General features: G+C 33.8%; 1 protein-coding gene across 2 annotated transcripts in view; it reads right to left on the bottom strand.

The window, feature by feature from the left end:
• Positions 1 to 1979: 1979 nt before the first annotated feature.
• Positions 1980 to 24892, bottom strand: part of LOC142551193 (putative acyl-activating enzyme 16, chloroplastic) — a 42474-nt gene continuing 19561 nt past the window's right edge. Inside the window, exons 3-18 of one of the 2 annotated variants that reach the window (XM_075660282.1) lie at positions 22495 to 22609; positions 21079 to 21166; positions 8212 to 8423; positions 7611 to 7729; positions 6150 to 6299; positions 5931 to 5998; positions 5005 to 5110; positions 4613 to 4771; positions 4342 to 4395; positions 4180 to 4260; positions 3650 to 3787; positions 3164 to 3323; positions 2854 to 2933; positions 2602 to 2744; positions 2297 to 2354; positions 1980 to 2210 (exon numbers count right to left, since the gene is read on the bottom strand). In XM_075660282.1, the coding sequence (XP_075516397.1) occupies positions 2118 to 2210; positions 2297 to 2354; positions 2602 to 2744; positions 2854 to 2933; positions 3164 to 3323; positions 3650 to 3787; positions 4180 to 4260; positions 4342 to 4395; positions 4613 to 4771; positions 5005 to 5110; positions 5931 to 5998; positions 6150 to 6299; positions 7611 to 7729; positions 8212 to 8423; positions 21079 to 21166; positions 22495 to 22609 (1824 nt within the window). In that variant the 3' untranslated portion in view covers positions 1980 to 2117. The remainder of the gene's footprint in view (positions 2211 to 2296; positions 2355 to 2601; positions 2745 to 2853; positions 2934 to 3163; positions 3324 to 3649; positions 3788 to 4179; positions 4261 to 4341; positions 4396 to 4612; positions 4772 to 5004; positions 5111 to 5930; positions 5999 to 6149; positions 6300 to 7610; positions 7730 to 8211; positions 8424 to 21078; positions 21167 to 22494; positions 22610 to 24892) is intronic. The other variant, XM_075660283.1, reaches the window with a different exon arrangement.

Genomic DNA, 24892 nt, shown 5'->3' with positions numbered 1-24892 from the left:
CGTGTGTTAGGTGAAAAACTTGATATTTTAGAAATAAAAAATGTGCTTGAGATCTTGTATAATCCAGATTATGAAAGCTTGAAACTTGTTGATTTGTTCGTAGTTGTGAAGTTCTGAATCTACATATTTATACCTAAAGTCTTCCAAAGATTGAAATTTTTTTCAACGATAATTTGTATTATCTACGACGGATTGATATTGTCAACCTCTCTTTGTCTTACATTGCATTAAATTGTATAATCCAGATTATGAAAGCTTGAAACTTGTTGATTTGTTCGTAGTTGTGAAGTTCTGAATCTACATAATTATACATGACGTCTTCCAAAGATTGAAATTTTTTTCAACGATAATTTGTATTATCTACGACGGATTGATATTGTCAACCTCTCTTTGTCGTACATTGCATTAAATACTAATTTAATGTTTGCTTGATTTTTATGGCTTCGGCTCTTTTAGATCCTAAAAATATGATTGACTCTTCAAATTTTAGGAAACAATAATGTTAACCGGGAGTTAGTAGGATATTGTGCTTGATACTTTATTTGATAGTCATTGAACAACTAGATTTGTATCCATCTTATTCTATTAATTTCTGACCGGTTAGAGTTGAACTATCAGATTCTGAGCATTTGTTCAATAAAGCGAACATATACAATTGACGATCATCTGATGATGTTTGCACTTTGAGATTTTGATAGAATATGAACGGCTTGACTTGTCCATCGATTAGAATCCTATAATTACATGAGAATAACAGTTGCATCTAAAACAGGTCGATATTGTTTTTGTTATTGCCAAAACTCAGGGTATTTTAAATTTAACAATTGACTTGAGTGTCGGATTAACTTCGTTTACAGGCGGATTCATCTCATCCTTTTTCTTAGATACACGGTCACATTTTGGAGTCGATTGGTTCAGATTTTTTAAGAGAATTGTTTCGTCGATTACCGATTCAAGGTATTTTAATGGGTGCGATATTTTTTATCGCATCAAATTATTAAACATTTTAATATCTATATCAATTAAATACAAAATTTAACAATATAGAATCAATTTGTGGTCAAAATAATTTTCAAAAGATTAGAAAATTTTGAAAACAATCTATTGACCTCACATCTAGACCACATTTATTTTTTAATCGATTTTAACAACAGGAGTATCACATTTACAACAACCAACATTTATTCAAGCTTACATCATCCACTGGAACAAAATCGTCTGCTCTTTCTAAATCGTGCTACTCTTTACTTTAACAAGTTTTCGTTCGTACGAATTATTGAAAATTAAATGCACTAAACCCCATGTTTAGATGAAATATAAAAAATAAAAAAACAAAAAATTTAATTAATATGTTTTTTGAAAAATAAAATCAAAAATTAATTTTATCTCAAGCACGATAAATAAGTAAAACATTTATTGTTCTTTTTTTCCTAAAAGAGATTAATCAATTATTGTTAATAATTTTTTGTGTTTATCTATTACATAGAGTTTAGTGCATTACATTTTCAATAATTTGTGCAAACAGAGTTGTTTAAACAAAATGTAGTACGATTTAGAGCACAAAATGGATCTATGAACAAAGAAATAAAGTATTCGTTATATTCCGAAGTGGTTAAACTTAACAGTATAGTTATTACTAGATCTAATGTCTTACGTTGTTTTGTCTGTGAGGTCCATAAAAAATTGTGGCTTATTTAGCATAAACTGATTATTTTATTCATATTAGAACGATTTTGCCATCTTTTAGTGTGGCTTGTATTTGCTATAATACTTCAATAACTCCATTATTTAAGTGCTCAAAGAACAAACACCAGGTAAGTACTGATTAGATTATGAACAGCTAACACAATGAGACCAAGGATTCAGCACGTTACTATAATTAAATTTATTTTTAGCCAAATCTGATATTTGATTATGGTACATTACTAAAATTAAATTTTTTCAAAATAATTTAAAAATAATGGTATTACGAAATATGCATCACAAATATTAGCAAATATACTAGACCATACAAGAATGTTCTTGTTTGCAATCTTTCACAAAGCCAGTTGTAAAATTTTCTGACATAGCAAAGTATTCCAAAGCATTTTACAATAAAATACAAGAATGCAGTCAAGTCACTTGTACAAATCATTTATTTGCTTTTTGTACAGAGACACAACCTTGTCTCGTCTAATTTTCATGGTTGGAGACATTAAACCATTATCGATCTGCAAGTGGATCGAAAATGAACGCCGATACTTTTACATAAAACGTAGTCGATAAAGCGTTGATGACAATGTTGGAGTAACCTTACCGTGAAAGGCTCGTCAATCACCAGTATTGGTCCGATTTTGAATGAACAGTCTGCAGTCCTGCAATGTTACCAATTTGAAAGAAACAAGAATCGTGGGGGATGAGCTGAAATTACTTCATTACAAAATATTACAGAAGATTTAAACCTCGGAGGCAATTTTGCTCAAAGGAACATCCATATGATCATTAGCCTTGAATGATATATAATCTCAAGAAAATGAACATTGTTCTCTCATTGTAGAAGCCATTATTTCTAGCTGGTTAAAGTATTCTTAAAGATGATTTATTTTCTCAAGGTGCTCTTACCATTTTTTCAATTCCCTGTGCATAAGGTTGGTTACTTGTCCCCTGCTAAGTTCTGAGGTATCAGAATCCACCGACAAACTTTTAGCTTCTAATGGAATCTCGTCTTTGTTTGGGACAATCAGAGCTCCAAGGCGTCGTTCATCCTATGCATCTCAGTCATATGTTATATCATAGAAGATAAATAACACTGTCGCATTCTTTCGGTAAGTTATATTGACAGGGACGAAAAGTTCAGGTTACAGAAGATTTTACCTGGCCAAAGACTACAATCTGTTGAATAAGGGTACTTCTCAAGGCAGCTTCTTCGATCTCCGATGGCTCGACATTTTCACCTATTTTAGCAATTTGGTATGAGCCACGACGTCAAGAAACTTACTGATTTTGTTTTCCTTGAAATGGAAATTTCCAAGAAAGGTTTTGAGAATATTTATATACTTTATGCTAAAGCGAACTGAATGGTGATGTTTTTAGACAAATTTTTATTAAACCATTAATTTAATCTTGAAAACAAACGTGTCCTCTTGGAAATCACACATACTAAGTCAGAAATATTTCAATATACCTGATGAAAGTACTATTGTATCTTTCGCACGTCCTGTTAGAACAATCGCACCTGCAGCTTTCCGACTTCTTCCCCTAGAATGAGGAGGACATATCCAACCAATATCACCTGTATCAAGCCATCCATTCTCATCTATAGCTTGTTTTGTTGCCAATGGGTTCTGAAATAGCAAGTCCAATTCAAAAAGAACACCCAATTAGAATTTTGTCTAGCAGACGTATCATTTCCGAGTTCATCACCATTCTGTTTCTTGAAGAATATTTTTCACAATTACATAATTTTTGCAGGCCATTTAACCCATCAAACAAATCTATTTAGAGTTATATACTCCAGGAACATCAAATATTGAAGTATTAAACAATGGAAACATAAGACTGTGAGGTCGGTATATGTGTATTTTGGTTTTATGTTTCTATACCAAATGCTATATCTATCATGGTAGAGCAAAATTTGCTATTTATAGGAAGAGGAGATTTGAAAACGAACCTTGTAGTAACCTTTCATCACTTGCGGACCCCTAACTTTAACAATGCCTTTCGAACCACAAGGAAGGATAGCATCTGTTTCAGTATCTACAACTTTTACTTCCGTATTCGGAATAGGATGTCCAACTGAACCAAGAACCTTCATGAATTCCGTTTGTGAAATTGTTAAGATGCATAACATAAGCCAACAAACAATGCATCATATGACATCATCCTTTAACAGCTAAAGAACCAAGAAAGAAAATAATGTAGTCATTTTAAAACCGCTTCACAAGATGATTTTAATTTTTTGTATGTTTGAAATAATTTCATGGTTGTTGTCTAAGAAAAAAGTGGTGAATGGGTGGAATTCCCCAGGAATGACCAATTTAGATGGTAGTGTTGGTCGTCCTGCAGCATTGTGTTTTCACTAAGTACCCATTGTACATCATTAAAAAATCTCAGAAATTTCCTTGTTTCAGAATCTGCTACTAATTTCAAACTACATAAAATTGCATTAATACAAGTGTTTGTGTCGAATATTTTTCTTACATTACAATTGTGCCTTCGACCCGTAATGACAGGGGATGATTCTGTTAGGCCATATCCATTTTGAACTGTTATGCCAATTGCCTGCGTTATTAGGATAGAGTAAGACAAACAATACATCTCAATCCCCTAAATTTCCAATTACAAGATCAAAATATTTTTAACCTCAAAGAACATGTCTATTTGTGCAGGCAAGCTGCCACCTCCACTAATACCAGCCTGCAAAATGTCAAAGGTAAAATTCGCCTTTATTTTTCTCACAGGATGATTTTCTGCTACGTAATTGGCAAGAATATTAGTTTTCTATCATTTATTTTGCATCTTTCCCACACAAATGCAATGGGGCACAGATAAAAGTAACAATTGTTATGACCCGTGTAATGTTGTCCTATCACAGATGCAGTGGAGTAAAATCACAACAGACAATATGGTTAACCTTTAAAATGCCAATCGAACTATGAATTTTACTGTAGACAATTTGTTTTGCCATCATATGCAATGGCAACAATATTGCAGCGACTATCCTTGCCGACAACCAGTCAAAAATAGAAACAAGGTAAGAAGGTTGCTCCATATTTGTGGTCAGGCATTTCCCCTATGACAAGAAAAACAAGGAAGAGAATGATAAACCGTAAAAATTAATATGGTAATAAACTTTTAAATACCGATCAACTATGCTATTATGGGAATATGTCACCAGAGTATATAATATAAATCTTCAAAAACACATGCGCCGCATCGCTTAAGGAAGAATGTTGTTAAGATAAAAAAACACATGTGTCGCATCCAAAGCCAACCCCAACATAAAGGAAAATGATTAAGTTCAACCTCATATATTCGTTTGGCCTCCATGTACGCAAAACTGATCCTTAAGAATAGCAGAACAACATATTTACGAATGGCAGAACTTGAACTGATTTGCTTTTGAATCCCCCTGCAATCCATGAAACCAGACAACAATCATGAAATATGATAGGCTTAAAAGGCCAAATATGCTGTAAATCTATGCACATGAAACAAGTATTTATGCATACATAAAATTATTAATGGCTACAAAAAGTGGTACCCGCTGTTGATGAAGAAATGAGTAGAAGTAAATCCATTACCTTTAGACAAGAACTGAAGGGAGAACATAGTTGAAGTTCAGACAATAAGTAGTGTAAACAATCTACTAATTTAGAAGTAGAAACTGCATGTACTTGAATCTATCCTAAGATAAATAAATAACTGTAATACTACATCCCTCATTTGATTTTGAGAGGTGTGTGAATATAGATTTTAATGACAACACAATATACTCTTCCACTGATCTATGAATCAGGTTCTTAAAGCATGCTTGGATATAAATTAGATAGAACCGTCATGTGCCGTCGCTTATGCGGACCCTATAACAACAAATCTGAAACAACATTAAAGATAAAAGTATAGCTTAATGAACCCGAAAGTGTAATGATATGAAATTTAATCTTCAGAAATAAAATTTGACAATGTTACACAGACAAAACTAACTGCACATTTTATTGTAAACAAGGCAATATGCTAGGGAAAAATTAGGATACAAGCTTATTACACTATTCGTTATCTTATTATTTATTCTATTCCTATCCCAGAGTTATGATAAATTGTTTAAAGAACTAATGCATAATTGACATTGCATAACATTTCTCGATATTCATTGGCTAATGATCCATTAGTTTGATCATGCAACCTTGATTAGCGTATATAATATATGAATTTGAAGCAAGAGGATTTACCTGTATAATGTCTCGTATACTAACGGAACAGATACAATATAATGAGGTCGATAACAACGCAAGTCATCCTGCAATCAAAGCAAAAGGCTGATGCTACTTTTACAATAGAAATCTATGAAAATAATCCAGACAAAAGCTAAAATCTTCTAACCCAAAAATTGAGGAATTAGGTAAAGCTGATAAAAGCAACTCTAGTCCAGTCAGGAAGAAAACATGTACCTTTAAATTTTTCACCGTTGTGTATGCATTCTCGATTCCACAGGTATGTGTGCAATACTCGCTCGCTCGCTCATAAGCATGCCAAGGTGGAAGCATGCTGAGAAACCTGTCCCCAGGAACAACAGGCAGAAATTCCCCTAAATTTGCAATCTTGGCCAAGAAAAAAGATAATATTGTCAGATAATCTTCAATGATTGTTCTTGTGCCAGAAAATGATCCACTACTTCATTAAAAAATGAGAATATAAATTAGAAACTTCAATAATATCTTCTCACACGTACGTATGCTCCTAATTCAAATGCACTCACTTCAAACTCATGTAATACCAAACTCTACCATTCTTATAACTATTAAATCCCAGCCTCACTTTTTCCTCATCCGATTTCAGCCACCAATCTAACTACATTAGCAAAAGTGAATAAAAGGGACAACCAATTTCAAACGTCTATATGTTGTGTATGACCTCTATCATTATTCCATATTTTTCCATAAATCCCAGCCTCACTTTCGCCATGAATCTTGACTATATACACTCTGTGCAGGCATAGTCTGGGATCAACATTTATAACAATTGTACTGAAATGAAGTGTTGGGAAAAGTTTTTACTGTCTAAGACTTATCAACCTATTGTGCATATTTTAATTTTAAATAAACTGATATAATATGTTACCTGCAAATGATTAGGAATATTTGGGAACTTGGAAAGTGAGGTGAGGAAACTAAGAAGTCAGGAGTTCGACGAGCCAATAAAATAAACTAACAAGAATTCAAGAGTCGTTATTCGGAAGTTGACCAAGACTTAGAAAAATCATTAGTTGAAGTAGGTTTGTATTTATTTACAAGACGTAATAAAACTCAGAAACTTGAGAGTTTTTTTTCCCTCTGTTCCAGACATGTTATCTGATTCGACTCCTCGACCTGAGGGTACTCAGTACTTAGTAATGACTATTTTATTTTTTCATTTTAGCATTTTGTTCTTAAAGATAAGAACAACACTGTAACAATATATTATGGATTACTAGAAATGAGAAGATCCCAATATAAACTTCCTCTTGGGTACTAGATTTAAGTAAGATAAGAGCCTGGTGATCTAAACCGGCCACGACAAACGACCCAATCCCTCAGTTTTGGGATTTTGGTGGACTGGGGCATCACATATACGAAATCGCACAACGAAATTTGGCATATAGATAATTTTGCAAGTATATATGAATATCGTTTGGATAGATAGGCCATATGGTGTGGTATTGAACAGAAGTTACATGATATATCTAATCAATCTATCTAATATTTGTTTAAGTCATCACTTTTATAAATGGTGACTTCTACAAAAATAAACAAGAAAGTGTTCGGCGATACTTTCACAGCCATCCGTGTTGACTGTGGACTCGTATCCGAATCCTAGTGACTAAAATAATACAGATAGATTAGTTTACCAGACAATACAAAGACACTACCAACCTGGTGCAGTAAATTCTTGTGCGTAAGCATAACTCCTTTAGGATTCCCTGTTGTACCACTTGTATACATAAGTGTTGCAACATCATCAGAGCTGATTGATTTATAAGTATATTGTTTTCCTGAAATTAGTATCATTAATCAGTAATATCATCTTGTATGAAGTTCGTTAGTTATACCTTGAAGTATACATAGATGCTAAGTATTCTGATGTAAAAGTGAACGCATCCCAACAACTTAGAATGGGATATTGAATTTCTTTATAGTTTCAAAATATTGTAACTGGCACATATCCAGTTCAAGAGCTGCTACTCTTAGAATTTAGTCTCAATCAACACCTTCAGCTCCATATAGCATCACATGTGTATAGAAGACATGCAACATCATAGTATGACGTTTAAGAACGAAAGCCGACTTTAGAAAGTTCAAACAAATAAAGGGTACTATTTTTCTCTTGAAATCGAAGGGAGGCTACGTCAAATGTTAATTATAAGTACAATGTCCATTCAAATTAATTTTCTTATATTAGGAATTAGGAAATGACACTGGGAAATCAGTAACCTACTAACCTACACAATTGACTAGAAACAGAAGAAAGACTTACGATCGTCTTCAGAACGAGGCAAGGCCTTACGACTCTCAAGACCCAAATCTATTATCTCCTTGTAACAATAAATAGGCATTTCTAATGCTTTTGCATTTTTTATGCTTGATTTGTCTCCCCATAGCACAATCACAAACCTTATGGTGACTTGAGAAGGAAAGATTCCGGAAACCTTGTTTAGCATAGCAGGATCATCCACAACAAGTGCAATGCTTCAATAATAACAACAAAATATATATTTATTTCAAGAAACGATTCAAGCAAAAATAACAAAAAAAAGTCACTTATTATTTCAAAGAATTTCTACTATGTACTACTAGAGTAATGTCCAGCAAACCAATTTATGGCTTGAATTTTATTTATTAATGTAAAACAATCTTTATTTTAATAATATTTTACGATTTTATTCAATTATGATATTATGCTTTATCTGTATACTCATGCAAGCTACATAGATAAAGTCCTTGAATATACACAGTAGGCATCATGAGGTTAGTCTCTCAACGTAAGATCATGAAACTCATTAGAAAGTATATCTTATATTCTAAACATGTTTCTAATTGAATCAGCGGCCTAAGAAAAGGATAAAAGTCGCTTGATGTTGAGACTAGCATATATGATGTACCGCGATTATAGTTGTAAATCATTAGTCCTTTGACCCAGGCTATATGTACTAGCATGTATTTTAATTCATTTACCGACCCATTGAGGGTCATCAAGTGGTGACGTTCGGTGTAGTTTCGAAATACGTAAGAACAAATCCATTGTAGTCAGGGATTCACCATTTGCCTATAGTTGAAGATATCTTATGTGATTTAATGAGTTAATAGTGCAAGAACTCTTTGGCCAAAGCAAGAAACTGTGCTTTAGGAAAAGGTGTTTTTTAGTTGCACAAACCATGCCACTTTTAGTACTCAAAGATAAATCACATCGTTATCAAATTCATATGTAACTCTCGATATATCAATGGTTGCAGATTCAATCGGGATATATGTGTTGAAGGGACCATACTGTACACTAACTATAACTTAAGGTTCTTGCAGGCACAATCAGCGATACCTAGGGATCATGGGGCGATGCTATTAGACGCTCTTAGTATGATCTAATGGATTCAATCAAAAATTCAACAAAATCCTTTCCAATCTTCCAAAAAATTTCGGCCATCACCATATTTTGGCGAAGAAATTTTGGCCAAGCCCTGTCTTTCACGGCCACGCCATGCGCTGCTACACCCCAATTGAATGATGTGTCAAAACAACGTAATTGAATATTGATGGTTATGGTTTGATCTATGATAGGATTCGTTGAATTGCCGCCATCTCTTTGCGAATTTGCACTTGAAACTGTGGCAATGTTGTTGAACAAAGTCTATACAAAGACAATGGATTAAACTACATATGATATTCGAATGAGAAAGGCCACCCAAATATTCTGTTAGAATCAGAATTTCGGAGTTTGACAATTAAAACCTTTTAAAACTTTGCAGAACTGATCGGTTCAACTGAATTAATTCGAACTGAAACACTCAAAGTGAAGTTGCCCAAACTGATAATTAATGAGTTAAATAATCGGAGGCAATCGCACTGATCAAAGCAAACTGAATCCGTAAAGATAACTGAACCATGAGTTGGAACTGATCAGGTCATACAGTCTGTTCAACTGATCGATTATATAGTCAACTAAAAATCAGTTTGACACGTCATCAGTTAAAGCGCAGCTACCAACCGACAAATCATATGCAGCAGACTGAAACTATCAGAAGAGCGCAGCTTAGCAGAATGCCATAGTGTACTATTTTCAGAAGAATGTTGACATAATCAAAAAGGAAAAAATCAACGGATAAGTATTAATTAATGCATTCAATGTTACCAGTTGGCAAGCAAAGCCTGTAAATAGCCAAGGAGTTCAGCTGAGACAATAACTTTTCGCACAATTATTCTGCGTGATTTTGAATTCAAACATATAAGTTCAGTTACGATATTCATATAGAAAAGCTCACACTTAACAGAGATATTTCATAGCTTTCAGGCGATCATCCGAGCTAAAGTATTAACACATTACATTGTTGTATTCGATCTTCTAAGATCAGTTGTGCTAAGAAAAGAAAATCAGTTGTATAATGATAAATTGTTAAGGGAACTAAGAGTTTCAGTTTGGCAGTGTCTAAGTCCAAACTGAAGTGGCTTATTACAGCTTTTGTAATTAATCAAAGTCTTTTAGTGGAAAACATATCCTTGTGATAGAAGAGATGACATAGGAGCATTTGAAGCCTCCGAACATCCATAAAATCTTTGTGTTCTTTATTTCAGTTATTCGTTAAGTATTCAATCTATCAGTTGGTTTATTTCCGCATTTATATTAGTTAACTGACTGATAGCGACAACAAGTTCATTAAAATTAGCAAACTGATTCACCATTATAAAAAAAGTCAAAAATATTAAAGTGTTTATTCAACTCCCATTCTAAACACTTTGACCCTTTAAACTGATTCTAACAAGTGATATCAGAGTGGTTTTCAATCTTGTTCCTAAATACTCTCTATTCATACACCTGATTACCATGTCTTCTTTCAATAAAATTCATATGTTCTCAAAAGAAGAATTCGATGATTGGAAAATCAAAATGCACGCTCATTTAGCTGCACAACATGACGATATGTGGTACGTTATAACTGATGGACCAATGAAGATAATGAAAGCAAATACAACCCATAACTAATGGAGCACCTCATCGTATTGAAAAACCACTGAGAATAATGGACTGCTGAAGACAAGAGAAAAGCAAATCTAGACAATCTAGCAAAGGATATTCTATACAAAAAATTGGATAAGATCACATTTAGCAAAATCAAGATGTGCAAAACAGCCAAAGAGATTTGAGAAAAGTTGATTCAGTTTTGTGAAGGCAACGAGCAAACAAAGGGAAAAAACTCTCAGTTGTTCTACAAATGTTTGACATTATCAAAATGAAGACTGTAGAGTCAATAACGAGTTCGATGAACGAGTTGTAGAGTAGATGTCCTGTAAGCTAACTTTTGGCTAGGGAATTTATTGACTCAGTTGTAATAAGCAATCTTTATTTTAATATAATTCATTATTTCATGATTTGTTATTTCTTTATCTGTATACACATGTGATCAATATAGATAAAGATATTGATTATACTTTAAATGAATCGTAATTCGATGTTGAAACTCATCTGTAAACATTGTATAATATAAATTTGTTCCTAGTTGATTCAGCAGCCTAAAACATGGATAAATGTCCCTTGAGCTCGAGACTAGCATCTGTGATGTTGTGTACCGCGTTTCTTGGTAAGGACATAGAGATGTCCAAACATGCATATGGGTAGTCATATGATGATTATACCGAACTACCCTCCCTAGGATTTTTCAAGTGGTTATCATTCATCGAGAGGATAAGTCCGTGGTTATGATTGTACACTATTATTCCTTACAACCTGGGACAACACTAAGGCTCTAAATGTTAGGGCTATGCTTTGACTCGTTTATCGACTCCAGGAGAGTCATGAGGTGGCGAGATTGGGTATAGTTGCAACACATGTATGAGCCAGTGCATTGTAGTCGAGAATTCACCGCTCACCTACGGGTGTGGATATCCTGTGTGATCTGATGAAATAATAGTGCATGAAATCTCTGGCCAGAGTATGAGATGTACATTAGGGAAGGAGTTCTCCAATTTGTACGTGAAATACCATTATTTATTCTCAAATATGTGTCACACAGTTATCGAATTCATATGCAACCATCGATGAACCAATGGTTGATTCGATCGGGATATATGAGATGAAGAGACCGTACTGTACGTTAATCATAACTGACTTGTTGTTGCAGGCATTATTAGTCATACATAAGGAATCATGGGGCGATGCTACTACACGCTCTTACCATGATTCAATGGGTTTAATAAGAAATATGATTTCTGACATTCTCATGATCAATTGTTGATACATAGAATGAGGCAAATTATGGTAAGCCCGAATAAAGGATTATGTCTTGAATCACAAAGAGTTGTGAACCCACGGCTAGATGTAACCCTGAACCATCGAGGGTCATACAAGCATTGGATCATTTGTTCCCGTTGAGAGAATAAATTCAAGAAGTTGAATTTATATAAAATTATGATATAATAAATTCAATGAGTTGAATTTATGATAATTAAATTTTGAGAAAAATAATTTAAGGAGTTGAATTTATAGATAGTAAATTGAAGAAGTTGAATTTATAAATTTATAAAATTTGAAGATAATAAATTCAATGAGTTGAATTTATAAAATTTGAGAATTTAAATTATTAAACTCAACACTTGAGTTTATTAAATATTAAATTAAATATAGAGAGAAGTATGTATAATGAGCTTGTAGGAATACAAGTCCAACATACTAAATATTTAAAATTCTTAATGGACTTTGATTAATTAATTAAACTAGTTATAATAGTCCAATTAATTAATCAAGCCCATTAATGTTAATTATGGAAATTAGGTCATGACTTGCACTATAAAAGATAGTAGAGAGGCCACAAACCCTAGCCTTCACCACTTGAAAATTTCGAAAATCCTCCTCCAAAAGGTCCTCTCAATTTCGGCCACCTTAAATAATTTTCTAGGTCTTCAGCCGTCTCCTAATTTCTTCTCCAACATTAAAATATCTTTAAATTTTCTAGTGCAAGTTAGAAGAGGAACAAGTAATCCAGTCGTGGACCTGATTCAAAGATTGAAAAAAGGAGATTTGAAAAACGTATGTGGGATTTACAACAAGAGCTACGTTCGCTTATACCGGCATAGTTGGAGCCAAGTGAAAATTCACTATAGATAAACATTCAAACATCATATATATGTTTATTCAATCCAAACCATACGAGTGTCCAAATATTTTGACTGCCAAAATAAAATAAAAAATTTAAAACTTTCGCTGCGTTTGGGCATGAGAGAACATGAATCACAACACGAGTTATCAGAATCATCAATGAAACTAAACACACTTGGAAGAGTGTATTCAAATAAAGAAATTGCATTGAAGGTTATTCGTGGTCTTCCCAAAGAATAGGATGTTAAGACAATGGCCATGAGAGAAGCCAAAGATCTAAACAAGGTGGAACTGCAAGATTTATTTGCAGATTTCAAAGCCTACGATTTTAAACTACAGACTAGAGAGGGAGAACCATCAACTCCACCAGTCACAAATGCCCTCAGCGCAATGAAAATTGAACAAACTGGTTTAGCTGAAAAGTCTGTAGAACAGCTGAGAAATGATACCATGTCATTGTTCGTCAAGAAGTTTGGGAGATTCATGAGAAGGAATCAAGGTTCATTTCAGAGACATTATCAAAAGAACATCTCTAAGGAAGGTTCACATAAATCGAAACATCCTTCAAACACCAGAACCTGAAATAGGGGATCAAACAGTTTAGTAGGAAGATGTTCCTAACAATCAGTTGGTGGAACAACGCGATGATATTCAAATACCAACTGAAACTGCTGCAACTGAAATTGAAAGAAATGTTCAGTTACAAACTGAACAGTTGCTGAAATTGATCCAACTAGTTCCAACTACAGATGGAATAAATCATATCCACAAGATTTGGTGATAAGTAATCCATCTGATCCGGTAAGAACTAGAAATCAAATGTTCAATTTATTTGTACACTTAGCATTTGTTTCTCAATTTGAACCAAAGAAAACTGATGAAACTCTAACTGATCCTAGCTGAATAATGTTATGCAAGAGGAGCTGAATCAGTTTACCCATAACAATGCCTGGACTTTTAGTTTCAAACCAACTGCTTCTGGAGTCATTCCAGCTGATAGACCGATGCCTACTGGGGCTGAGGCACCCATAAATGCTATACCAATTCAGTCAGTTGATCTAGTTGCACCATCAGCTGAAGAAACTCAACTGAAGAAGCAAGATGATCATTCAATGAAGCTTGTCACCGAATCTTGTGAAAAGTTAAAGATTGTTGGATTCCGCGCACTTCCTATCTCTGTCACTAGACCAACTATACCACCAATTACTCGACCGAAAGGTGTGGTGATTAGAGAAAAGGTAAATTCAATCACTACAAGGCTAACCATTTCTCACACCTTAACTGACACAAAAGGAAAGGGCAAGATGATTGAAGAGCCCAGTCCTACCAACCCAGTTCAGACTCACATCGATCTCATTTGGAGTGAGATAAATGAGTTTGCTGATTCTGAGTTGGAAGAATTTGATGAATGAGTCAAGTTTTGAACTGTAGTGTATGCTAGACGACTAAAGAAGAAATCAGTTTTAGGGAAATTCATTGCCCTCGAAACAACGGTTTTGAAGACAGTCCAGGCCGTCACTATTGCTCAAGCAATGGAAAAGGATGACTTATTTCTTTGATCGTATGTGCTTGAAGAAGCTGACTAAAGTAACAGATCAGTTGAAACTGAACTACAATCCAATTAGTCCGACTGCTTATAATGACAGAGCTGTCTTTCAGAAGCTAGACTCAGATATAATATCTTTGCAAATGAGGATCAAAGTTTGGGAAATGGATCAACAATTATACATATCAATTGATTCCCAAAGTCCAACATAAGAAGAGCAAGCTTAGCCAACTGATGTTCAGTCAAAGCCATCCAAAGAGACAGTTACTAAATAAGTTTCTAAACAAGCAACTGAATCTGGTCCTAAGTTGATTCAACCATCTTCACTCTCTGAAGCCTCATCATCTCCACCATCTAGACAACCTCTATGCTACGGATGTTGAGTTATCATTGGCTAACGTTGACGAAGTCATCCAATCAGTTGCCACTGACATCCAGCTGAACTTCGAGCCAGCTGAAAAATATGTATGTCAAAGCTTAACAGAACAACTAGCCTTGGAGGCTATGGTGAAAGAAGTTGAAGATATGGTTCAGTCAATTGCTATGAATGAACATCAACAACAAACTGATGTGGCTCAGTTACACTCTGAACAAATAGCTGATTTGAAAGTGCCATCTAGCTCAACTGCTGCTCAGCCTACTACTTCAGTTCCAGACACTCAGAAGGAGCAGTTGAAGAAGTTGTTACAGAATTAGAACAACAAACTTATACTGAATCACAATGTCTAGCCATGGTAATTTTCAGTGAGAAGGACAAGGGTAAAGCACCTGCCGCATCTTAAATCTTGTCTCCTGAAATACCTATATCTTCTGATATCATGATTGAAGAAATTCAGTCCAGTTTGCACAACTTAATCTCAATTGTCTCTGACATGAGGTCAACTCAGCTGATTCACACGTTTAAATTTGATTCTATGAAGGAGAATAGCATGAAGAACCTGAAGCAGGTTACCAAGGATATCACCTCATTATTTCTCCTTGTAGATCAGCTGAAGAAGGACCGAGTGACAGTTCCAGCTCTCTTCCAGACTCAAGACATGCTTATCAACCGAATTGACTTCGTGCACACAAGTATGTCAAAGCGGATGGATTTGATGCAGGAACAGATGTTGAATGCTATATCTCAAGTCAGCTCAAAAGTCTGCCTTCTTTCTAACCTTACTAGTGTTGACAAAAGGGGGAAGAAGAGCAATCAGATAAAGCAAAGAAAAGACCTAGTCAATCAACTGTTCTAGGACCTGCTGGCAAAAGAGTTAAGAAATGAAGAGCATTCAGTTCAGTTTGGTTTTATTGTATTTGTACGAATCTGTACATTTGAAAATTATTTTATCTACAATGAGGTTTATCAGTTCTTGAATTCTATGTTTTGTCAAACACCAAAAAGGGGGAATTGTTAGAATCAGAATTTCGGAGTTTGATAATTAAAATTTTGAAGTTAGCAGAACTGATTGGTTCAACTAAATTAATCCGAACTGAAACTATTCAAACTGAAGTTGCCTGAACTAATAATTAATGAGTTAAATAATTGGAGGCAATCAAACTGATCGAAGCTAACTGAATCTGTAAAGATAACTGAACCATCAGTTGGAAGTGATCGGTCATACAATCATTTCAAATGATTGGCTATATAGTCAACTGACAATCAGTTTGACACGTAATCAGTTAAAGCGACATCATCGTATGCAGCAGACTGCAACTATCAGAAGGTGTGCCACTTAGAAGAATGCTACAAGTGTACTATGTCAGAAGAATGTTGACATATTCAGAAAGGACAAATTAAAGGATAAGTATTAATTAATGCATTCAATGTTACCGTTGGAAGAAAAACCTATAAATAGCCGAGGTGTTCAGCTGAGACAAGAACTTTTTGCACAATTATTTTGAGTGATTTTGAATTCAAACATACAAGTTCAGTTACAATATTCATACAGAAAAGCTCACACTTAACAGAGATATTTCATAGTTTTCAGGCTATCATCTGCGCTAAAGCACTAGTACATTACATTGATGTATTCGATCTTCTAAGATCAGCTGTGTTAAGAAAAGAAAATCGGTTATATCTTGATAAATTGTAATGGGAACTAAGAGTTTCAGTTTGACAGTGTCTAAGTCCAAACTGAAGTGGGTTATTATAGCTTTTATAATTAATCAAAGTCTTTTAGTGGAAAACATATCCTTGTGATAGAAAGGGTGGCGTATGAGCATTTGAAGCCTACGAACATTCATAAAATCTTTTTGTTCTTTGTTTCAATTATTCGTCAAGTATTTAATCTATCAGTTGATTTATTTCTGCACTTATATTAGTTAACTGACTGATATCGACATAAGAACATTGAAATCAATTTGTCACCATTATAAAAAAAATTTAAAAATCTTAACGTATTTATTCAACCTCCCTTCTAAATACTTTGATTCTTTAAACCAATCCTAACATATTCTTTCCTAAGAATATGTGGATTTCTTGCTTATGTGAAGTAGGCAGTGGGAGACAAATTGGATAATATGACCAATTTGTGATACTTTGTAGGATATATAAAGAATTGTGCTGGATACTATTTCTATGATCCCAATGAAACAAAAGTGTTCATTTCAAGGAATGTCAGCTTCTTGAAAAATGAGTTTTTATTATATAGAAAAGACGGAATGATGGAACTCAAAGAGATTCAGGAACCATCCACTTCCGAATAGAAGAACCACACCCCAAAAGCCAGTCAAAGAAACACAAACTCCTAGGATATCCGAAAGGGTCTCAAGGCCATCTAAGAGGATGAGTCTTGTTCTTGATGAATGCCAAGATGAACTCATTTTTTAAGTGATCCAAGAAATTTTAAAGAAGCATTGTCTGATTCAGATTCATCCAAATGACTTGAAGTTATGTAATCCAAGATGGACTCCATGTATTTGAACCAAGTATGGCCTTTAATAAATCTACCTGAAAAAATTGTTCGCATGGGAACAAATGGATTTATTAAAAGAAACTTAAGGCGGATGAAAAGGTAATGACCTACAAAACAAGATTGGTAACAAAAAGATATACTCAAAGGCAAGGTATTGATTATGTGGAAACCTTTTCTCCAGTCGCAATGTTCAATTCCATTAGGATATTGCTAGCTATAACAGCAGGGTATGATTATGAAATATGACAAATATATATAAAGACAATGTTCCTTAATGGTGACATAAAGGAAGAGATTTACATGTTTCAACTTGAACGATGCACATCAGTAATAAGTGAGAATAAAGTACGAAAACTCCAAAGATCAATCTATGGATTCAAACAGGCATCAAGGATCTGAAACCTAATATTTGGCAACACTTTGAAAGAGTTTGATTTTGTTAAAAACCTTGAAGAACCATGTGTATACCCGAAGGTTATTGGGAGTGCATTGACATTTCTCATACTTTATGTTGATGACAAACTGTTTGAGAATGACGTAGTGATGTTGCAGTCAAATAAAATATGGTTAGCTAATTAATTCTCCATGAAGGATATGAGTGAAACATCCTGTATATTAGGAAAACAGATCTATAGAAATAGATCAAAGAAGATGTTAGGGCTCACCCAGTCAACTTATATTGATACCGTACTGAGGAGATTCTCTATGGAGGAGTCTAAGGGAGGATATCTCCCAATGTTTCATGGTTTGACTTTATTTAAATCTATGTGCCCCAAGAATGACAATGAGATAGAAACCATGAGCCGCATCACATATGTGTAAGCTATAGGCAATATAATATATGGTCTGATATCTACTCGACCTGATATTTCATTTGCAGTGAGTGATGCAAGCATATATAAGTCGAATCTCGGTCTAATGCATTGGAAGGCCGTGCAAGATTCATAGATAAAGTCCTTGAATATACTATAAGTACCATGTGGTCTGTCTCACAATGTAAGATCATGAAACTCATTCGGAAGTATACCGTATATTTTTAACATGTTCTTAGTCGAATCAGCCACCTAAAATAAGGATAAAGACTGCTTGAGCTTGATACTAGATTCAGTTATGTAAACGTCATGTTTCATTAGCAAGGGAGTGTTGATGTCCATCCATATAGATGAGTGACTATATGATGATGCACTGAATAACCTCCAGACTATCCAAGTGTTTATCACTTATCGCGTGCAATATTCTGCAGTTGTAATTGCACACCATTAGTCATTTGATCAGGGACTACGTATAATCTCTACGTACTAGCATGCTCTTTGATCTGTTTACGGACTCCATTGAAGATCATCAGGTGGCGAGATTGGGTGTAGTTTCGAAATACATATGAGCCAATATATTGTAGTCAATGATTCACCATTTCCCTAAGGGTAAAGATATCCTATGTGATATGATTATTTAATAATGCAAGGATTCTTTGGTCAGAGCAAGACATGTGTTTTACGAATATGTCCTTTCCTATTTTACCATATCATGTCATTGTTATTACTCATAGATACGTCACAATGTTATTGAATTCATTTGCAACTATCGATATACCTATAATTGCATATTCGATAGGGATATATGAGTTGAAGGGGCCGTACTATACGCTAAAAATAACTTAAGGTTCTTGTCAGAACTCTCAGTGGTACTAGAGGATCATGGAGCGATGCTACTAGACGTTCTTAGCATTGATCTAATGGGTGCAATCAGACTTGAGTTCTAACACTCTTGATTAAGGGGTTGATGGAAAGAATGAGGCTAATTAGAGTAAGTCTGAACAAGAATAAATGTTATTTTGAATCAAATGATGTTATGAACCCACAACTAACTGTATCTTTGAACAATTGAAGGCCACACAAGTGTTGGATTATGTGTTCACATTGAGATAGTCAAATTTAAAGAGTTTAATTTTGCGAATATAGTTTGATGGAGATCAAACAAAATGCTTATAAAAGAGTTTTGTATGTTGGTTCCATGTGATGAAAATTGTGGAAGTTTTCTTAATGATAATTAAGTGAAAAGAATGAAACTGCATGTTTTAGTGAAAGAGTTCACAAAATTGATAGTTGCAAAAAATTGGATCAGCAGAAAATTTTGTCTTTTAAAATATTTAATTTTCATTATGTGAACGAGATTTTTACCCTTGATATATTGGTGATGTCTGATTATCGACCGAGATTATCATAAATTCTTAATTATTTATTTAGTAAATTTAGAATATACTAATTAAATATCAAATTAGTAGTGGCTACTAAATGAAAATTCTCATGGAACATTATAGAAGATTCTAGAATAGATTAAGAAATCAATAATTAATTGAGAAATTAAATAAAATTCATTTAATTTAAAGCATAAATAAATATATATGTGCATATATGCGTGTATATATTTTGTATCATCAAAAAGTTGATAATAATTTAATTATGAATGGTATTTTCAAGAGTGTTCAATACATATATGAGAGTTTTTGAATAATGAAAATAAAGTATTCTTATTCAGAAAGAGTCCTCATTAGATCAGAAATTAAAATTTATAAATATTTCATTAATGATTATATGAAATAACATAATTTTTACTTACAATTTTTTGTTCACAATTTTTGAATTTTTACTCACAATTTTTGTCCACCAAAAATTTGACAACACAAAAATCTCTTTCACTCTCCACTCAAAAATCGGCCACTATCTTCGTGGAAGCGCACAGCTGCGACACCACAACGCCGTCGCTTCCACAATTTCACTGGATTTTTGAAATTTCAGCTATCCAATATCGACGCAAATTTCGTGTGGATTTCTAGCACAATCCACACAAGGAAAAAGTTTCTGATTGTGAACATGATTAGGAGACCGAAAAATGTTCGTTGGGATTTACAAAAAAAGCCATTAGCGTCTAAACATCGGGAACCAACGTTAAATATGCAAAGATAAATCAGATCTAAACACTATATGAATAATTTAAATCATACAATGCCCAAAGGAGTTGATTGTCAAAACACAAAAATGTTAAACTTATGTTGCTCCTTAGGTCAAGAAAACGGTACACCAACAGTCTAAAGGTGCTTCTAGTGAAGCTGGAAAAATCAAGACAATGTGGGGAAATGATAAATGGATGTCTTAGATTTTGTTGATGATAAAAAGATCAGTGGAGGAGATTGAAGAACGCAATCAATAACTGGTCATGAATATAGTTGTTAATGGCATGCATCTAACAAATACAAGAGTCAAGTACTAGAAAAATCGGTGTGTATTACCTTCTTGTTGGAATTAAGTTCTGATTTTTCCATCCAATATTATGATCATCTTGGGTTGATTCTTTCCTCCTAAATTACATTTGTTCTTTTTCATTTGATTTGAATTCATTCAGCGATTTCTGGATTTTGACAGCTCTAGTAGCATGTCTAGTGGATATTGCCTTCTTAACCAAGCCATACTAATCCTATCATATTCCTATCATTTTAAATTCCACATAAACATTTTTTAATTCCACTCACGTTAAAGAAAACTAATATACCTCGGATTCAAATAAGAAAAACAAAAACTAAACTGGAAAATCTCATCTAACCTATCAGAGTGCTTATAAATCTGAAACAGCTCTTCGGTAGATGACCTTGTACCTCTCACAACGTCGATTGCTCCAGTGGCCATAATTCCTGAGGACAAGTTACCAAATTACTGTGAGATCATGCAGTCACTTGTAAGAACCAAAAAATAGTTATTCAATAAGCTTAATTGTGTTGCACAAAAACGATTATGCTTTGCAATAGCAGACATGTAAAAGATCATCGAAATATCAAGAAAGTTAATTAATGTTCCACTATAAAGTACTAATCGTAGTCAACTAATATCTTAAGAAATGAAATGGAACAGATGATGAACCTTTTAGAAGAATGATTCCAGAACCCTTCACTACGTCCGAAGTTTGACAAAATTTGTCATTGAGTTAGATGTCTTACGTCAGTTCATTCTTTCAAGTTGGAATCAAAGTTAAATTTTCTATAGTTCCAGCTACCACCCGCAATCAGATGCGCAAACGGAGGACGTCAACAAAGTTCTTGAAATTTACTTGTGATGTTTTACTGAAGAGAACCCTAAGAAGTGTCTTGAGCACTTATTCTGGGCGAAATATTGCTACAACACAAGTTTCCACTCTTTGTCACCCATTCTCATTTAAAATTATCTATAGGTGTTCCTGTTAGTGTCTAGCGAGACAAATTGTAACTTGAGCTTTGTTGACTCTTATGTAAAATCAATCTTTATTTTGATAATAATTTATGGTTTTGTCCAATTATGATATTTAGTTTATCTACGTATAAATGCAAACTGCATAGATAAAGCTTTTGAATATACTTGAGCTAAATATACTTGTATGCTAATGGGTCTGCCACCGTTTTTGTGTTGTTAGACTGGTGCATAATGTTTAACACACTACTAGGATGTTCGAACAAAGATTCAATCGCTGAGTCGCACTCTCAGAGCAATGCATGCTGACCCAGCGCACAAGCTGTTTTTCACATTGCTCATGCCGAGCTAGAGATTGGTTGATTTCTCCTAGGTATAACCATGTAATTGTACCAAACTATATTTACCCTTTAATGGAATTTTTTCATTAAAAATATACATTTATGACACATATATTATTAAATCTCTCTAATAAAAAGTAAGAGAACTGTTGGCAATTGAGGAAAATATTTTGACAATAAAATATTGAGAGACAATACAAAGAATAAAGAACTTTGTCAATTCACTTCACTTATTATAATGTCAAGTACAACCACATATTTAAGTAGTACTAGAATAGCAATAAATGCTATAAACAAGGGCCATACACCATGACTAGATACTGTAACAGAAACTATTTGACCATAAACTTATTGACTTGTTCTATATGAGAACTCTAGACTAACAAACAAAAATAAACAAGCTCCTGAAAATCAGCAATCATTATTTGAATCATTCAATCAACAAGAACTACCAGTACCTTGGTCCGCAATAAGCCACCTGCATGAATTATCAGCAAACAGGGCAATCTTTTCATCTGGCTTTAATCCTATAACTCTTGCACCTTCACAGAAATTCAAAATTTCTTGCTCTACCTGAAATTTTGGAGGTAAAAATTTTCTGATTAAAGTGGTTAAGATCATAAAGAGAGAAGAGAGGAAAAACAATTCTACGGAAAAAATTACTTTTCTAAAACTTCCATCCTAATGAAGCATGATTTTTTCATAAATTTATGTAAAGGTTCCATGTTCCACCATGAATTTTATGAAAATATAAAAAAAACAATAAAAAAATATAATAATGATATAATAAACAATAAAGCAAATATATTTGGTCGGATTGTCCATGTCCCACCATGACTTTTTGTTTCGTCTGTTGCGGAATTTCGATGCTACATTTTCTTAAAACCGTCAATTTTTTTATCGATGGGTGCATCTGTTACTTCAATTTGTAGACCATGTCTATTAGGTTTAGGAGCATGGATCACCATGTCACATGAAAAGTATTAAAGATAAGCTTCACTGATTCTTTTCCAAATTGATGGCTCATACTCTTATGCTTTGGAATAATTTGTTAGTTCCTATTTTTTCTTTTTCTTTTTATAACGTGAAAACATTAGCAGCTATTATTCGGTGCACATCAGGTAAACCTCAAGATTAACACAATAGTCTGCAAATCATGTTAGCCAAATAAACAACAGTGGCTAAATCATGTCTGCAAGCTAGCCCAATAAGATGTTGGTAGGAGGAATCATGCATCGTGTGATGTTTACTGTGATCAAATATATGATATACAATATGCTAATGATGCAACGAATGCCATGTTACCACCTACGTGCTAACTAATTGCCACCAGTGGATGCATCTATAACAAAAATTGTGGCATATTAATTAACATGAGATCTTAAAATCATCACCTATCAGTAATATATATCCAACCCCTTCGGTTCCATATCACATAAATATGGTATTGATTATTGATTGATCGTCAGCATGGATGCTTGACGCACCTAGGGTGGTAATAAACAAAACCCGGGTACCAAACATCGCCTAGAACGTGGGGGCCTTCATCACATCTGAGGATGAGGGGCATTGCCATAATAACATTGTCCTCTATAAGCATGTTATATGAATTAGAAGCCCAGCCAGAGATCATTTTACTTAGTCAACACACTATGTGGCATGCAGGTGATTTACTTCATTTTAACCCAATTGATGATGATGTTGCACATTGTTATGTTCTCCATTTATCCAAATAGAAACACTTGTCTTTTTTTTTTAAAATCAATTTGCTGTGTAAAAGTTCATTTCAACTTGTGCACATTGATGTATGGGATCTTTGTCAGAGTAGATGTCATGTAAGCCAATGGTTGACAAAGAAATTTATCAACTAAGTTGTAATAAACACTATTTATTTTAATATAATTTACATTTCATAGTTCCGTTTTACTTTATCTGTATACTCGTGCACACAACATAGATAAAGGCTTTTATTATACTTTAATACAAATGAATCGTACTTCGATCTTGAAACTCATTTGTAAACACTGTATATTCTAAATTCGTTACTAGTCGATTTAGCCGCTTAAAAACAAGGATAAAGGCCGCTTGAGCTTGTGACTAACATATGTGATGTTGTGTACCATGTTTCATGGTAAGGGCATAGAGATGTCTAATCATGCAGATGGGTAATGTTAGGATCAGTTTGAAGGGTCAAAGTGTTTAGAAGGGGGGTTGAATGAACACTTAAATATTTTTGGCTCTTTTTGAAATGATGAATCAGTTTAGTGATAAACTGAATTCAAGAATCTTGTTGTCGATATCAGTCAGTTAACTGGTAGTACAGAAATAAACTAATTGATAGATTGAATACTTGATGAATAAATAAAATGCTGAACACAAAAAGTTTTATGGATGTTCAGAGACTTCAATTGCTCATACGTTAGCCGTTCTATCACAAGGATAGGTTTTCACTAAAAAAATTTGATTGATTACAAAATTTGTAATAACCCACTTCAATTTGGACTTATACACTGTCATACTCGAACTCTTAGTTTCTTACAATTTATCAGTGCACAAACTGATTTTTCTACATAGCACAACTGATCTCAAAAAGATCGAATACAATGATTTAATGTGCTAGTATCTTAGCTCGAATGATAGCCTGAATGCTATGAATATATCTGTGAAGTGTGAGTTTTTCTGTATGAATATCGCAACTGATCGTGTATAACCGAATCTTTCAATGTTCTCAAATTTGAAAATCAACAACTTGCTTCTCACTGAACTTCTCAACTATTTATAGGCTTTACTTTCAACGGTAACATTAAATGTATTATTTAATACTTATCCGTTGATTTGTCCTTTCTGAATGTGTCA

This window comes from Primulina tabacum, chromosome 7, assembly GCF_025594145.1.
Source record: "Primulina tabacum isolate GXHZ01 chromosome 7, ASM2559414v2, whole genome shotgun sequence".
In the NCBI taxonomy this organism is placed as follows: domain Eukaryota; kingdom Viridiplantae; phylum Streptophyta; class Magnoliopsida; order Lamiales; family Gesneriaceae; genus Primulina; species Primulina tabacum.
The sequence above is the reverse complement of the archived record's forward strand: the minus strand, read 5'-3'. Positions and strand labels throughout refer to the sequence as shown.